At 48.2% G+C, this 18,497-nt stretch overlaps 1 protein-coding gene across 1 annotated transcript in view; it reads left to right on the top strand.

Annotated features, from left to right (window-relative positions):
• The window catches only part of LOC137525493 (guanylate-binding protein 4-like), a 300,578-nt gene that overhangs the window by 210,876 nt on the left and 71,205 nt on the right, over nt 1–18,497 (top strand). The window contains exon 8 of the mRNA XM_068246612.1: nt 7,489–7,591. Within this exon, the coding sequence (XP_068102713.1) occupies nt 7,489–7,591 (103 nt within the window). The remainder of the gene's footprint in view (nt 1–7,488; nt 7,592–18,497) is intronic.

Raw genomic sequence — 18,497 nt, forward strand, 5'->3', positions numbered from 1 at the left:
GCTAAGTAGGTTAGCACTGCTTTGTGAATCAAGCCCCTGGAGCTGATTTTGTATAGACCCTCATGGGCTTGATTTACTAAGAGGTGCTAACCTACTTAGCACGTCTAAAGTCTTAAGGCGCGCTAACCAGGGTGCTAAGTAGGTTAGCACCAGATTTCTCAATCCGATCGTGCGCAAAGTTTTGCGCGCAAAGTTTTACGCGCGCAAAGTTCTATGCGCGCGCTAAGTCCCATAGGCTTTAATGGGCACTTCACGCGGAGCGCCCTGCAAAACAGAGCGTGCAGTGCGCGCGCAAAACTTTGCGCGCGGTACTTTGCGCACGATCACTACTTCTCACATTTCAACTGAGTTTAGACGTGCTAAGGGCCAGTGCTAAAGTTAGCACCGTTTTGTAAATCAAGCCCCATAGGTGTTACCCAATGTAAAATCAGTAGAGCACAGTTAGTTTCTGTAGAAGAGTCACTGACTACCAGAAAACCCTTGTTTACTGATGTATCAGTTCCTCCTCATGGATCACCTTGTTCTCTGTCCCCATCCAACCGCTCAGACTTAAAGAGGAACTCCAGTGAAAATAATGTAATAAAAAAGTGCTTTATTTTTACAATAATTATGTATAAATGATTTGTACAATCTTGTAAATCCATGATTTACATTCTGACATTTATCACATGGTAACATTTTTACTGGTGGCAGGTGATGTCAGCTGCTTGCTTTTTTTTTATAAATATTACTATTTTTTTGTATTTATTTGTATCCCTCCCCCCACCAGCCAATCAACGCAATCAGCTCTCATAGACATCAGCCTATGAGAGCCGATCACTCTCCTGCCTCCCAGTGAGACAGCCATGTCACACGACTGTCCCCAGTACACTGTAAATAGACAACGGTTTCACCGTCTGACAGTCTCCTAGCAGAGAACACGGCTGGGAGACTGATGGTGGAGCAGTGCTCCGTCAATCAAGCAGAGATGCACACACATTGGCGCACGTGATCTCCTGCAAAACACGCCCCCAGGACTGCACGCCAATTGGCGTTAGGCAGTCCTGGGGCTGCCGCTATGTTAACGCCAATTGGTGTGGAGTGGTCTTTAGGTAGTTAAACCAGAACTGCTGCAGGCCCTTGCTTACGGTTCGGGATTCTGATTGGTTGTTCTGAGCAACTCTTTCAATTTTACACAAATGTTGCTCCATTTTTCTTTGCACTAGTGTTGACAAATCTGCTGCATGATTGGAGGCGCATGCGCGGGCTTCACCAAGATGGCCGCTTAGACCAAGAGCTCCCGCCTCACCGCTCTTAACACCAGCCGCACTTCAGCTTCCAGTCGCCTTATCAGCACGGCTCCACCCCGCTCCTCCTGCGGACATCAGCAGGCATCGGAAGATATGTCCAGCAAAGCCTCCAACAAAGCGGCAGCAGCTACCGGCACGATGGACAAATTCCTATGCCTTCCTCCTTGCCAAGATGGCGCCGACCTATCCGCGCAGCTCCGTACAGAGAGCACCACGCAACAAGGTACTGCTTCCCCCACAGACCCTGTCACGGCTGCAATATTAGAGGCAACCCTGCAAAAGCATTACCAGTCTCTCTACACCTCCCTCCAGTCTTTAATTATATCGGCTGTTAAGGAACTAAAAACGGAGATTACAGAGATAGGGAACCGCACAGAGGCCCTAGAAACCAGGGTGGACACTATAGCACAAAAACAAGCAGACATAGAGGACGACCAGCGTATTATCTTCTCTGATCTAAAAAGCTTCAGATCTGCACACGAAGACTTGGAAAATAGAGAGCGCAGGCAAAACGTTCGAGTGAAAGGAATCTCAATGCAGGTATCTAATGAACACCTAAACTCCCACCTCTCAGAGCTTTTCCACACAATTGCTCCTGATGTTCCCAACGAATTATGGAGAATGGATCGAGCTCACAGAGCACTGGGCGAACGGCAGACCACAGCAGGCAGACCTAAAGATGTAGTCATCCGCCTACATTACTACGAGGCCAAGGAGGCTTTATTCAAAGCCCTACGCAATGTCTCTTCATTCGAGTTCAAAGGGGACTCGGTCTCAGTATATAACGACCTCTCTCTAATCACACTGGCTAAACGCAGATCCCTCAAGCCTGTGACGCAACTTCTCCGAAAAGCCAAGATTCCCTACAAATGGGGATTCCCCTTCAGATTGATTGTCATCAGACAGGGGGCCACTTTCTCACTATCCGATATAGACGATGCCGATCTATTCCTTAAACAGATGGGCCTTCGACTTGCACAAAACTCCGGCTCCCCAAGACGCCGATCGCCTGAGGCCTCTCCGCCACGCAAAGTCCGCCACATTTCAGAGTGGACCAAAGTACCCCTCCGCAGTCTCTCTACCCAGAAATCAGCGGAATCTATGGACTCCCAACCAGCTTGACCTGGGTCATCTCTACATCCACCTTCCCATCCTAATGGATCCCCGGCCTTTTTAGACCGGCTCTCTGACTGTCCTGATCGCCACATCGGATATTCCTAAGTATCTCTTCCTTTTCTTCTACCATCTGAGTTCCCCTTTTATGTTTATGCTACCCCCTCCATGTTTAATCTTTACCATATAAGCTTTGACATTTTACTACACTGGGGGGAAAGAGGAAAGAGGAATATATGTTTATGTACGAATACACTCCAGATAACTTCTGGTGCTACCTTTACCTAAATTAATGTTTACCTTTCACTACTGTTGATGTTATGGTTAAAATATATAACCCAGGAGGTTTCTCTAAAATAAGTTCTTGATCGGTGGCGGTCACTTGGAGACCCCTCATGTACCTCAGGAGGCTTCCCAGTTTCAGGGAACACCCGCTTTTCCGGGCCTTCCCTCCCTGGGTACCCTCACTTTGGTGGCCTAATTATGTCACCTCAAAATGTAGCCACGACCTTTACAGTGGCAATGTTAATCCCTCTTGTAATATCCTTAACAGGTTCTGGTTTATGTTACCCTTCCCTACACAAGGTATCCTAATACGCAATATTTTAGGTTGGTTCCCTGCCCCTCTTCGCCTTTCAGCTCTTCCCCTGGACAATGGTTAGACTCCTTACAGCTAATGCTAAGGGGCTAAACACCCTCCAAAAAAGGTATGCCCTCCTTAAAGACCTCAAGAGACTGGAGGTGGACATTGCTCTAGTTCAGGAGACGCACTTTAAACGAGCCGACCCCCCCCCGCTTTTTTAGTAAACTCTATACTGGGATACATCTCTCTTCTGGCCCACATAAGAAAGCTGGTGTTGGTATATTAATCAAAAAGGGGGTCCCTTTTCAAATTACACGTACTATATCTGACTCCCAGGGACGTTATTTAATTCTGGTGGGAACTCTAGCCGGCAAAATGGTCACACTTGCCAATGTTTATATACCCAATGCTAACCAAACTACTTTTCTCTCCTCATTCCTTAAACAACTACATAAGGTGACTGAAGGTTCTCTGATTCTGGGAGGCGACTTTAATTTAGCCTTCTCCCCGCATCTAGATAGATCCTCCCCTCAAGGACTCTCATCTTCCCCCTCACATGAGAGAAACTCCAGGCAATTCAGAGTATTAATGAGAAAATATCATCTTCTTGATCTTTGGAGAATAGTTTGTCCTAACTCCTCAGAATATACCTTCTTCTCCCCTCCCCACGCTTCCCACTCCAGACTAGACTATTTCTTTGCTAAAGCTCCGGTAGTCAGCATTCTTTCAAAGTCACAAATCCACCCCTTAGCTTGGTCAGACCACCAAGGAGTGTCCATAGATCTTAACTGGCACGTTACTCCACACAGACCCCTCCATTGGCGATTAAATGAGTCCCTTCTACAAGATAAGAACCTGGTCTCTAAGTTATCAGAGGACCTTCAGACATTTTTCAAAGAGAATATCCCATCTGTCAATTCTATGGGAATGGCTTGGGAGGCTCATAAAGCCTATATTAGAGGAATCTTCATAGCTGAGGGAACTAGAAGAAAACGTGCCAGTAGTAATCAACTTCAATCACTCTACAAGAAGCTCTCAGAGGCGCAGGACCTTTTTAAAACTTCCTCCTCCTCTGAAAATTTCACTGCTATGCAATCAATTAAGCTACAAATTAAGCAATTTCAGTCAACCCAACTGGAAAAAAGTCTTCGGTGGACAAGACAATTATTTTTTGAGAGGGGCAATAAGCCCCATACTCTACTAGCACGGAAACTTAACCCCAAAAACTCCCAGGCTCAAATCTACTCCATGAAAGATTCCCAAGGCACCATTCATTATGACCCCTCTCAGACAGCCAAAATCTTCACGGACTATTATAAAGGGCTATACAACCTCTCAGGCCATCATAACACCCCGTCCTCCGAATCCCATATCTCAAACTTCCTTAACAGTATATCCCTACCCAAAATCTCAGATACTCAATTGGCTAGTCTAAATTTACCCTTCTCAATGGAAGAATTCGAAGAGGTCTTTAAGCACCTACCTTCTTCCAAAACCCCAGGGCCAGATGGCTTATCTTATAAATATTATAAGGTGTTTAAACCTATATTACTACCCCACCTAATCTCCCTAGCTAACAAATTAATGTCGGGCAATCAACCACAAGACTCTTTCTTAAGATCACTAATCACCATGATCCCTAAACAAGGCAAGGACCCCATGGTCCCCCAGAGCTATAGACCAATATCTTTACTAAACTCAGACCTAAAAATCATCACGAAAGCAATGGCAAACAGACTTAATCCTATCTTAGTCTCCCTTATTAATAATGATCAGGTTGGATTCATTACAGGACGCCAAGCTGGAGATAATACAAGAAAAGTAATCAACCTGGTCGAACTAATGGGGGCCTCTCGAAGGCCTTCTCTGCTCCTGAGTTTGGACGCTGAGAAGGCCTTTGATAGGCTTTCATGGCCATTCCTATTTGCCGTCCTAAACCATCAAGGGTTCTCAGGCCCTTACCTTCATCTAATAAAATTTCTCTACTCTAACCCCACCACCAAGGTCAAACTCCCAGCTGCCCCTCCATCTTTTTTCCCCATCAGGAATGGCACAAGGCAGGGGTGTCCTCTCTCTCCCTTACTGTTTGCCTTGAGCATCGAGCCCCTGGCTTGTGCCATTCGAGAAAATCCGGACATAAAGGGAATCATTCAAGGCAAATGGGAACATAACATTTCCCTTTTTGCTGATGACATCCTCCTGACTCTGAGAGAACCTCTCACCTCCCTCCCAGTTCTCCAAAATCTCTTGCTTAAGTTTGAAGAATTATCAGGGTATAAACTTAACCAGGACAAAACCGAGGCTCTCCCCATAAACATCCCAACCCCCCTCCTAACTTCACTCCAAAAATTCTACCGCTTTAATTGGAGGACCCATTCTCTAAAATACTTGGGCATTAACCTTACACCCTCTTATGGTACCCTTTACAAATTTAACTACCCCCAGCTCATACGCACTATCATACAGGACCTTAAGAAATGGACAAAATTTTCCATCTCCTGGATAGGTCGTATATACTCAGTCAAAATGAATATTTTACCCCGCATATTGTATCTTTTTGAAACTCTTCCAGTGGCTGTCCCATTCTCCCAACTAGCCTCCCTCCAAAAAGAAATCAATACATTTATTTGGAATCACCAAAAACCTAGAGTCTCTAAATCGGTCATGATGGCTCTGAGGGACCAGGGGGGCTTGGGTCTCCCAAACATCTCCCTCTACTATAAAGCTACCCACCTTCGTCAAATCACTGAATGGGCTGACTTCCGGGTTCAGACTAAATGGGCCTTGATTGAAGCTACTCAGGTTCTCCCTTACTCATTAGCTGCACTTGTATGGACACCTAATGCTCAACCACCTTCAGCCTCTCTTGGTCTCTCCTCAACTAGATTTACATTACGCATCTGGAACAGCACTGCTTCAGAGAAAAAACTACGCTCCCCTTATAGAATGCAACCAATCCTCGGCAATCCTAAATTTAAACCAGGTCTAAATCACCAATTCATGTCTAGATGGTTCTCTAAAGGTTTTTTCAGGTTACAGGACTGGCTCCAACCCCACTCCACAACCTTTATAACTTATGATCAAATAGGTGAACACAACCCCCCTACACCTAATCTATTATTGGAATTTAATCAAATTTCACATTTTCTGAGGTCTCTGATGCCTAAATCCTCGGACGCTGGTCGTACTTCAGCATTTGAAGACCTCTGTATTCATAAGGGTCGTCAGAAGGGCCTAATCTCTCAAATTTATATAATGCTCTCCACCAACTCCCACTCTTTAACTCCAGCCCACGACTACATGGCTAAATGGGAATCTTCCCTCTCTCAAACCATCTCTTTAGAGGACTGGGAGTCTATTTGGCAAAACGCTAAGGACTCCTCTATGTGTGTGCAAATCAAAGAAAATATCTATAAGATACTCTTTAGGTGGTACCTCACTCCAGCCCACCTCTCCCGTATATACCCTGGATCCTCTGACTCCTGTTGGAGGGGTTGTGGACTCAAAGGGACGATAGAACACATCTTTTGGACATGTCCTGTTATAGTCCCCTTCTGGTCAAAAGTACAAGACCTAATCCTCAGAATTTTAGACATCACTGTACCCATGGACCCCATTTTCATGTTACTAGGCAAATCTGTCCCACAAGCCCACAAATTTGACAGAATTCTTATCATCCGGATTCTCACTGCAGCTAGACTTGCAATAGCTTCCAACTGGAAAAAGATAGCCCCTCCTGACTTCTCAGAAGTCAAAGCAAAAATTAAGTGGACTAAATTAATGGAGCAACTTACGGCCTCCCTACGGGACTCAGAGGACAGATTCAACAAGATATGGGGCCCATGGGATAATTATACCAGCGGGGACTGATTGCAAAAAATACCAGGGACCCCTCACACCTATGCCAGGGCCTTCCTTTATAACCCTCTCAATCTCTAACCTACAGGCTACTAGATTCAGGAACCAACCTATCCCAATATTGCTCTCATATATAGCAACTACCAAACTGATAAAGAAAACAAGAAATCAAAAAACAAACCTAACCTTCCCCAGAACACCCTATACCCCTCCCCCTTACCCCTTGATGTAGGACTACTACTTAGTTTCTCTTTTCAACAAAATTTGTATGCTCTCTCAATTTTTTTTTGCCCCCTAACAGGTACCAGCAACTCGAGTTACTCCTCTCCCCCTTTTTATTTTTCTCTTTTGGACTGAGTAACCTTATAAAGGACTACTTGTTATCCGCCACTTTGAACTTTTGGACTAATCGCTTTTGGACTCTAAATCTAGGCTTACCCTTACATCGAGTTAGTTAAATCCTGTTAGCAAGTATATAATGTATACAAATATGTACATTGTTATAGTTCTTTCCAAGTGTTATTGCAATTTCTCAATGGTTCTCTCAACTGTTAACACCTACTTTATTTTTTGAAATAAAAAATAGTGTTACAAAAAAAAAAAAAATCTGCTGCATGATTGTCTTTAACTGTTCACATTTTTCAGGCTGAAGAGGTGCTAATGGAATATATAAATTCCAAACATGTACTTGAACTCACAATTCTAAAAACGGATAAGGCATTGGACAAGATAGAGAAGAGAAAGAAAGGTGAGTAACACTATCCTAACCCATCAAAGTGTAAATGAACTCTATCTACATAGGGCACAACAGTTATGATTTGGGCGTGACTATCCTGGGCTCCGCCTCCTCATCCCGAGTCCCGCCCCTTCTCTTTAAGTCCCGTTTTTCTATGGACACACTGTCAAAGTCTTAAGATCTTGCAGTGAAGGGACAGAAAGATCAGCCTCTCACTCCTTCCTGTCCTCTGTGTACTTCCTGCAAGCTGGTGCCTCCCTCCAACCAATAGAAACTGAGAGGCAGCTGTGCACCAGTGTTGCCAACCGTCAGTAAATTTACAGACTGTCAGTAAAAAAGTCAACAAATCTGGGCTGTCAGTAAAGTCCATGAAAAAATTTGTGGTGTCAGTACAAAAAAAACCTTTCTCTTTCCCAGAAGATCACACCACTTACTGATGATCAGTTCACGTATCACTCTGGAATGTACACTGCTCTAGCTGAAGGTGGCCATACATTTGTAGCCTTGGTGGCCGATCAACCATCAGATAAGACAATTATTATTGACTAGCCGACCCGCGGCGTAGCATACGCCGTATAAGGGTGTAGAGGGCAGGAAGGGGGTACTGGGCACATCGGCAGGGAGGGGGGTCGGACCCCCCCTCACCTGGGTCCCCCATGTGCGCTCCCCCTGCAGCTTAAGCTCAGCAGGAACCCCCTCCCTCACCTGGGTCCCCCATGTGCGCTCCACCTGCCGCTTAAGCTCAGCAGGAACGCCCTCCCTCACCTGGGTCCCCCAGGTGCGCTCACCCTCATGCTTAAAGAGAATCTGTAACGTTAAAACGTCCCCTGGGGGGTACTCACCTCGGATGGGGGAAGCCTCAGGATCCTAATGAGGCTTCCCACGCCGTCTGCCGTCCCTCGGGGGTCTCGCTGTAGCCCTCCGTACTGTGCCGACTGTTCAATTCAATATTTACCTTTGCAGGCTCCAGCGGGGGCGCTGTGGCTGCTTTTGCTCCGAAGGAGGCGGAAATACCCGATCTCAGTCGGGTCCGCTCTACTGCGCAGGCGCAAGTCTCCGGCGCCTGCGCAGTAGAGCGGACCCGACTGAGATCGGGTATTTCCGCCTCCTTCGGAGCGAAAGCAGCCACAGCGCCCCCGCTGGAGCCTGCAAAGGTAAATATTGAATTGAACAGTCGGCACAGTCGCCGGCTGTTCGGAGGGCTGCAGCGAGACCTCCGTGGGACAGAGGACGGCATGGGAAGCCTCATTAGGATCCTGAGGCTTCCCCCACCCGAGGTGAGTACCCCCCAGGGGATCTTTTTGTCGTTACAGAGTCTCTTTAAGCTCAGCAGCAGCCGCCACTATTAGTAAGAGGCATCGAGCGGGGAGGACTCACCTCTTCCACGTTCCAGCGTGCGTTCGACTGTCGTCACTTCCTGCAATGCCACCCACTGTATTAGTAGAACTTGCCTTCTAAAAACAGAAGGAAATCTGCAACAGTTCAGCTATAAGTGAACATTTGTGGTTACCCACAATGCACTGCTACTAAATATGCAAATTATCCCTTTTCACCCTTGGGAAGCCAAGCAAGCATCCAGAACCACTGGTGTATAGCTAGCATATAGCTTTACATTTTACACAGTCATATCAAACCCACATGTAAACAGCCTGCTTTGGACTTTTGGTCCTCATCAGTACATGGCAGAACTTGATATGGCTGTATGAGATAGGGCTTAGACCAGTACAACAGAATTACCAAGCAGCTCAGGGTGACCCAAACCACTCGGAATGTATAGGGGGATAAAAGGGACCAAAAAGACCTCCTACTAAAAAAAGCAAAGCTTAGTGTAATTTGCCTTCCTAAAACTGAAGGAAATCTGCAATAATTCAGCTATAAATGAACATTTGTGGTTACTCACAATGCACTGCTGCTAAATATGCAAATTATCCCTTTTCACCCTTAGCAAGCCAAGCAAGCATCCAGAACCACTGGTGTATAGCAAGTAGTGTTGTCCGGATCATGAACGATTCGGATTTTTGATCCGAATCTATTTTGTGAGTCGAATCATCCGAATCATCAAAATGAGTGATTTGGATCGCAAAAGGGGCGGGGCCAGGAGCGACACGCCCCCTCTCCGCGGGCAGCGGGGTCCTGGAAGCAGAGCTAAGATGGATCGTACTGTTGGATGGGAGCCAGCCTTGCAGGGAGACAGGTAGATCAGAGAGAGGGGACATGGGTGCCACTGCCAGATATGTGTCGAGCACACATACTGGCTATAACGTGCTGCTCATTATAGGCTGTCTGTTCCGTAGTTGTGCACAGTGAACACATTGGAAGCTTTTGGCTCAGCTCAGCACAGCTCAGTAACTTAGCAGGCACTGTGATTGCAGCGCAATATGATCCTCCTACACTGCTCTAAACAGCTGCACTTTACTTCTGGGAATGCTTTGGGGAAAGCTTTCTTTCACTGTGCGACGTTTGCATTCAAAGTACACAGATGAGCATATAGGTGAAATACATGTAAAGCATATGATTGAAGCATGTGGGTATTGTGTGCAAACAAACATTTCTGCTCTCTGCTCGTCCCTCCTCCCATCTCTGTCCACTCCCTGCCCTCTGTCCATCTTCTCCCCTTCTCCTGTCCACAGCAGGGAAAGACCTGTCCTGCTATTCATTTCACCCCCGAATGCTTCGGTAGTAAAATGATCCGAGATTCGGATCAAAGATCCGGATCTTTTCAATGATCCGATTTGAATCATCCGGATCATTGAAAAGATCCGAACTTCCCATCTCTAATAGCAAGCCTATAGCTTTAAATTTTACACAGCCATATCAAACCCACATGTGACAGCCTGTTTCAGACTTTTGGCCCTGATCAGTACACGGCAGGGATTGATATGGCTGTATGAGATAGGGCTTGGACCAGTACAACAGAGTAACCAAGCAGCTCAGGGTGACCCAAACACTCAGAATGTATAGGGGGATAAAAGGGACCAAAAAGACCTTCTACTAAAAAAAAAATCAAAGCTTGGTGTAATTTGGCTTCTTAATAGCTGGAGCTATTCGAATGGGCTATTCGAATAGCTGGAGCTATTCGAATGGGCTATTCGAGTACACTAGAATAGCCCATTCACTATTCGAGCTATTCGAGCAAACGGCGCTATTCGAGCTCGGTACCGAGCTCGAATAGCGTCATAGCCCAGATTGATGTCCTTAGAGCCAATCAGAGGGCTCCCAGGCCCTCTGACGGCAGCCAATCACAGAGGGGGACCCTGGCCAGCCCCTACCCTATAAATAGCGGCCGCCATTTTAGGTTTTTCCATCCTTGCCTGAGACTTGTACAGAGAGAGAGTTGCTCCTTTGTGCTTTGGCTTAGCAAGAGCTCTATTGTGGTCATTTACCTAGCGTTTTTGCTCACATACACCTCCTATACACACCTATATTGTTGTTAGTTAGATAGACATTGTATTTTAGTTAGTAGCTTTTGTGTTACATAGAGACAGGCCAGCTGCTGCAGGCTTACAGCTTTAGGCCTCAGGGCCTGCCTGTGTGGGCAGCTGTTCTCTCCTGTCCTCTGTTTATTTCTCATCATCTATACCAGTATTTTTGCTACTGATTGTATTTAGTATTGTAGTTATACTGTACTAGGACACTCAGTCACTGTTCATAGGCTACTAGCTCCTGCGTGTGTGCACTCACTGTCTGTGTACACACACTCTATTTCCTTCTGAAGTTCTGCTTACTGATTGATTATTGTAATTAGTTGTACTTACTGTTACTACTTACTCTTACTGTACTAGGAGTCTAGGACACTCAGTCACTGTTCATAGGCTACTAGCTCCTGCGTGTGTGCATTCACTGTCTGTGTACACACACTATACACACTCTATTTCCTTCTGATTATTGATTGATTATTGTAATTAGTTAGTTGTACTTACTGTTACTACTTACTCTTACTGTACTAGGAGTCTAGGACACTCAGTCACTGTTCATAGGCTACTAGCTCCTGCGTGTGTGCACTCACTGTCTGTGTACACACACTACACACACTCTATTTCCTTCTGATTATTGATTGATTATTGTAATTAGTTAGTTGTACTTACTGTTACTACTTACTCTTACTGTACTAGGAGTCTAGGACACTCAGTCACTGTTCATAGGCTACTAGCTCCTGCGTGTGTGCACTCACTGTCTGTGTACACACACTACACACACTCTATTTCCTTCTGATTATTGATTGATTATTGTAATTAGTTAGTTGTACTTACTGTTACTACTTACTCTTACTGTACTAGGAGTCTAGGACACTCAGTCACTGTTCATAGGCTACTAGCTCCTGCGTGTGTGCACTCACTGTCTGTGTACACACACTACACACACTCTATCTCCTTCTGATTACTGATTGATTATTGTAATTAGTTAGTTGTACTTACTGACTGTTACTACTTACTTACTGTACTAGGGACACTCACTCAGTCACCTCACCCACCAACCCACTCCATTAAAGTACCCCACTTTTCACCCGCCCTTTTAAAAAACTTTTGTCTATACGCCCAAAACATCGAAGATGTCTGGAAGTGGCAGCCAGCGCGGTTTGGGCAAGGGGAAGGGCAGCAAGGGAATCAGGAGGAGAGGGAGCAGCATTGTGGCAGGCCGCGGCCGCGCCACCATGCACAGTTCCGCAGCAGCAGCGTCAGTGGCTAACATTCCTCCCATAGCCACTGGCCGTGGACGCCTTGGGCGCCGCCCAGCAGGAGCATCTGCAACTCACGCTGCAGAGACACAGCAGCAGCAGCGTGTAGCACCTGCTCCAATTTTCCTCCAGCCGGGTCGGAAACGTCCCATTGAGGAAAAGGATGCAGACACTGTGGTGCAACTGATGACGGAGGATGAGCAGCCCGCCGCCATCAGCTCTGCATCCGAGGCCTCCACCCTCACCACCACCACCACCACCCCTGTTCGCAGCAGCCGCCCAGCAGGGCCTGGGGAGGAGGCCAGTTCACTGTCAGTCGCCGACCTGTCACTCAGCAGTATTTTTACCCCAGGCACCATCAGGGTATTGTCTGCTGTTGTTGGCGATTTGGAGGAGGAGATGCTGATGGGCACTTTGGGGGATGAGGGATTGGACAGCAAGACTGTGGCGACAGTCAAGCAGCCCATCCATGCATCAGGAGAGGAGTTTGGGGGGTCATCATCCCAGCAGGACATGCTTCAGGAGGGGGAGGATGATGATGACACGGCGACAGACAGAGACTGGGTGCCACCACCTCCAGGGGATTTCGTCCTCAGCAGCTCTGAGGAGGAGGAGGAGGTTGCGCTTGTGGGCCTTGCAAGGAGGCGCATCATTGCAAGCATTGGCAGCAGTAGGCAGGTCCCACAGCCTGCTGGTGTCTCAGGCTCAGCAGCAGCAGCATCTGCCACCAGTACCACCACCAGCCGCACCCAAGCCCCCGCCCCAACCACCACAGGGAGACAGGCAGCAGCGCTTCCATGCCGTAGGGGGATGTTTTTGTCACCAATCTGGCGTTTTTTCAACATGCCCACAGTGTACAGCAAGTACGCCACTTGCAACCACTGTCAGCGGAAGTTGAGCAGAGGTGCAGACCCCTTAAAGTTCAGCACCAACTCGCTCATCAACCACCTTGCTGCAAAACATTTCCACCAGCATGAGGAGTTCCAGAGGCTGAAGGAATCCGGTGCTGGCAGTGGCACCACACCCATCACTGCACAGCCTTCAGCAGCAGCAACAGCAGCCACCCGCCCTCCTGCTCCTCCAGCAGCACCAGCAGGAGTGCGGAAACGCACTGCTCCTCCCCCCTCTGCAACTCCTGCCGCCGACACTGAGGCCTGTTCTGGCAGCCAGTCCTCAGTGGCCTCCTCTGCTGTGTCTGCTGAATCCCGTGCCAGCAAAAGGCCACGCCAGAGCCTTTTGAGCGAGTCCTTCCAGGGGGTGGTTAGGGCTCTGCCTCCCAGCAGCCGTCGCGTGCGGCAGCTGAACGGCTTGCTGGCACGGGCCATGTGCTCCCAACTCCTGCCGTACACGCTCGTGCAGGAGGGGAGCGACATGCGGGCGCTGCTTGCTTGTGCAGCCCCAGACTGGCAGCTCCCCAGCAGACACTTTTTCTCCCGCAAGGCCATTCCTGCACTGCACCGCTTTGTGATGGCCAATGTGGAGCGAGGGCTGGAGCACGTGGTTGGTGAAAGGGTCCACGTCACCATGGACTCCTGGAGCAGCCGCTTCGGGACAGGCCGCTACCTGTCCTTCACTGTCCACTGGGTCAGCTTGGTGGAAGGGGGTGAGGATGGGAGAGCAGCAGCGGGCACAGCAGCAGCAGCAACACAGTGGGTGGTGCCACCCCGCAGGGTCAGGGGAACTGCAGCAGGTTCCTCCGATCCTCTGCCATCCTCCGGCACACCTGGCCAAACCCCCCGCCTCAGCAGCAGCATGAAGGCCCGCCACTGCCAAGCGCTGCTGCAGTTGGTCAGCCTTGGCAAGACCAAGCTGACGACAGCCCATGTGTTGGCCAAACTCCAGGAGCAGGAGAGGATTTGGCTGACCCCCAGAGGCCTCAGAGTCGGAGAGGTGGTGGCCGACAATGGGGCCAATCTGGTTGCTGCAATTGACAGGGGAAACCTGACCCACATCCCCTGTCTTGCCCACGTGCTGAACCTGGTGGTGCAGAAGTTCCTGCGCACCTACCAGGGGATGGGCGAACTGCTGGAAACGGCAAGGAACGTTGTGCGTCACTTCCGGCGCTCGGCTGCAGCCTGTGCGAGCCTGGAAGACGTGCAAAAGGAGCTGGATCTGCCACGCCATCGGCTGATCCTTGACGTTCCGACTCGCTGGAACTCCACCCTGGCGATGTTGGAGCGTCTGGTTGAACAGAGGCACGCTGTCAACCAGTACCTTGCCCTGGCCACTGTTTCCGCCGCTCAGAGAAGGGACAAGACCAGCAACATCCCGTCCATCGTCCCCGATGATGACTGGAGGCACATGCAGCAGGTGTGCTTAGTGCTGGCTCCCTTTCTGCAGGCCACTAACATGGTGAGCAGGGACCATGCTATGGTCTGCGAGTGGGTGCCCCTAGTTTGTCTGCAGAACAGGGCCCTCGATGCTTTGCTGGAACAGGGAGCGGCAGCCTTGGACCAGCAGGAGCGGCAAGCAGCTGCACAGTCCACCTCTGAGGGGGAGGAGGAGGAGGACTTGGTGGAGGTCCCTGACCTTGCTGCTGATGAGGGGGATCAGCACAGCGCAGCTGAGTTGGTGCGGGGGTGGAGGTAGGATGAGGCGGCAGAGGAGGAGGATGAGGACAGCACTGACGTCGATGTGCCAGCAGACGTGGCCCGCCTCTTCCCAATGGCAGCGCACATGCTGACGTGCCTGCGCAGGGACCCCAGGGTGATCCAGATGAAGCAGAGGGAGGACATCTGGATCAGCATGATGTTGGACCCACGCCTCAAGGGGAAGTTGAGCCAGTTCCTGCCGCCTGCAGGAGGAGACCCAGCGCAACAAATAAGGAGCTTGCAGCAGGCCCTTGTTGAGCGCTTGGAGGAAGCCTTCCCCCAGCCTTCCACCCCCACTGTCCAGCCAGCACAAAGGCAGCAGCAGGTGCCTGCATCCAGCAGCAGCAAGCGCCCCACAGACCTGCTGTCTCTCAGCCACGAGCTCTACAGGACTGTAGAGGCTCCGGCAGCAGTGACTAGAGAGGAGGTGCATGCAGCAGCATCCTCCTCCGGTCACAGCCAGCGCCTGACCCGCATGGTGGCTGACTACATGGGGTCCTACAGCGGGCTTGACAGCGATGCCCCTGTTGATCCCATGGAGTATTGGGTCAAGCGCATGGAGATCTGGAGCGAGCTGGCGCAGTACGCTCTGGAAGTGCTGTCCTGCCCCCCTTCCAGCGTGCTGTCCGAGCGCTGCTTCAGTGCAGCTGGTGGCGTGGTCACCGAGAAACGCTCACGTCTGTCTCACAAGTCTGTGGACAGACTGACGTTTCTCAAGATGAACCAGGCGTGGGTGGAAAGCGAGTTCCTGGCCCCTGTTGTCGGCGAGAGGGGGACATGAACTGGATGCCGGAACTTAGAACCATTGTTAATGTGCCTTACCACCCTTTACCACCTCCTGGCTCCTGCTCACTAAGCCAGCCTGGTTCACTTTGACTATTACGTCGCCTGCAGCCACACATTTTACACCTACAGTGGGCTGCTGTGTACTGCCCTTCTGCTGTCTGTCTGTTTCCCACTGCCAGGGTACACAGAATTAAATTCTGCTGCCACTCTGCCACCAGCTATTACGTCAAACAATAGCTATATTGGTTGTAAAACCAAAACTAAAAAAACCATTAAAAAAAAAAAAAAGGTTTAATTTTTCTGAGGTGCCCAGGTTGAAAACTGTGTTGTCCCAGTTGTGTATTGGACACGATGTGGGCTGCACGACCGCTGTCTGGGACCTCCTGTTGTGTTTATTTACAGCCCTGGTATCACCGCTAGGTACCAGGGCTATTATGTCACGCTGCCTACCTGCTGCCACACTCACACTACTCCTCCTCCATTCCTCCTCCTGCTGCTGCTGCTGTCTGTCTGTGTTTCCCACTGCCAGGGTACACAGAATTACCTTCTGCTGCCACTATGCCACCAGCTATTACGTCAAACAATAGCTGCTCACATAATTACTCCTCCATTCCTCCTGCTGCTGCTGCTGTCTGTCTGTGTTTCCCACTGCCAGGGTACACAGAATTACATTCTGCTGCCACTCTGCCACCAGCTATTACGTCAAACAATAGCTATATTGGTTGTAAAACCAAAACTAAAAAAACCATTAAAAAAACAAAACGGTTTAATTTTTCTGAGGTGCCCGGGTTGAAAACTGTGTTGTCCCAGTTGTGTATTGGACACGATGTGGGCTGCACGACCGCTGTCTGGGACCTCCTGTTGTGTTTATTTACAGCCCTGGTATCACCGCTAGGTACCAGGGCTATTATGTCACGCTGCCTACCTGCTGCCACACTCACACTACTCCTCCTCCATTCCTCCTCCTGCTGCTGCTGCTGTCTGTCTGTGTTTCCCACTGCCAGGGTACACAGAATTACCTTCTGCTGCCACTATGCCACCAGCTATTACGTCAAACAATAGCTGCTCACATAATTACTCCTCCATTCCTCCTGCTGCTGCCGCTGTCTGTCTGTGTTTCCCACTGCCAGGGTACACAGAATTACCTTCTGCTGCCACTATGCCACCAGCTATTACGTCAAACAATAGCTGCTCACATAATTACTCCTCCATTCCTCCTGCTGCTGCTGCTGTCTGTCTGTGTTTCCCACTGCCAGGGTACACAGAATTACATTCTGCTGCCACTCTGCCACCAGCTATTACGTCAAACAATAGCTATATTGGTTGTAAAACCAAAACTAAAAAAAACATTAAAAAAAAAAAAAAGGTTTAATTTTTCTGAGGTGCCCGGGTTGAAAACTGTGTCGTCCCAGTTGTGTATTGGACACGATGTGGGCTGCACGACCGCTGTCTGGGACCTCCTGTTGTGTTTATTTACAGCCCTGGTATCACCGCTAGGTACCAGGGCTATTATGTCATGCTGCCTGCCTCATTGACTGCCTGCTGCCACACACTCATCCTCCTTCTCCTGCTGCTGAATTTACCTCCTGCTGTCTGTGTGTTTCCACTGCCAGGGAGCACATACAATGGCGCTTCCAACATGCGTGCGCCCACCAGCTATTTGTTACGCTCAAAAATAGCTGCATTTCTTTAAAAAAAAAAATTGAAAAGAGAAATAAGTGAAGAAGAAGAAGACGATATAGAAAAAGAAGGAGAAGGAGAAGAAGAAGAAGAAGAAGAAGAAGAAGAAGAAGAAGGAGAAGAAGAAGAAGAAGAAGAAGAAGATGATGAAGAAGAAGAAGAAGATGAAGAAGAAGAAGAAGATGAAGAAGATGAAGAAGATGAAGAAGATGATGAAGAAGATGAAGAAGATGAAGAAGAAGAAGATGAAGAAGATGAAGAAGAAGAAGAAGAAGAAGAAGATGATGAAGAAGAAGAAGATGAAGAAGATGAAGAAGATGAAGATGAAGAAGAAGAAGATGAAGAAGAAGAAGATGAAGAAGATGAAGAAGAAGAAGATGAAGAAGAAGAAGATGAAGAAGATGAAGAAGAAGAAGATGAAGAAGATGAAGAAGAAGATGAAGAAGAAGATGAAGATTAGAAGATGAAGAAGATGAAGAAGAAGAAAAAGAAGAAGACAATATAGAAGAATAAGATATAGAAGATTAAGAAGAAGAAGAAGAAGAAGAAGAAGTATATACAGTACTGAACAAAATTCTGGACACAACTTCTCTTTCCACTTTTTTTTTTTAAAGGAACATCCCCACATAATCACTTGCTGTTGTTACTTGGAAAAAAAGATGTGTCTTGCATCATTCACCCTCAAAACAAGTGTTGGAAGCTATTTAAGGCCAATTCGAATAGTCAGCTCGAATAATGAGCTCGAATACCGACTCGAATAGTGAGCTCGAAGTCCGAGGTCGAATCGAATAGTAAAAATTATTCGACTCGAATATTCGACTGAACTCGAATAATTTACTATTCGAATTCGACCAAACTCGAATTTTAAAAAGGGGTATTTGAGCACCACTGCCCACAATACACTGCTACTAAATATGCAAATTATTTCTTTTCACCATTGGTAAGTTAAGCAAGCATCCAGAATCACTGGTGTATAGCAAGCCTATAGCATTACATTTTACAAAGTCATAGCAAACCCACATGTGACAGCCTATTTCAGACTTTTGGTCCTCGTCAGTACATAGCAGGACGTGATATGGCTGTATGAGATAGGGCTTGGACCAGTACAACAGAGTAACCAAGCAGCTCAGTGTGACCCACACTACTAAGAATGTATAGGGGGATAAAAGGGACCAAAAAGACCTCC

Source organism: Hyperolius riggenbachi, chromosome 7, assembly GCF_040937935.1.
Source record: "Hyperolius riggenbachi isolate aHypRig1 chromosome 7, aHypRig1.pri, whole genome shotgun sequence".
Classification (NCBI taxonomy): domain Eukaryota; kingdom Metazoa; phylum Chordata; class Amphibia; order Anura; family Hyperoliidae; genus Hyperolius; species Hyperolius riggenbachi.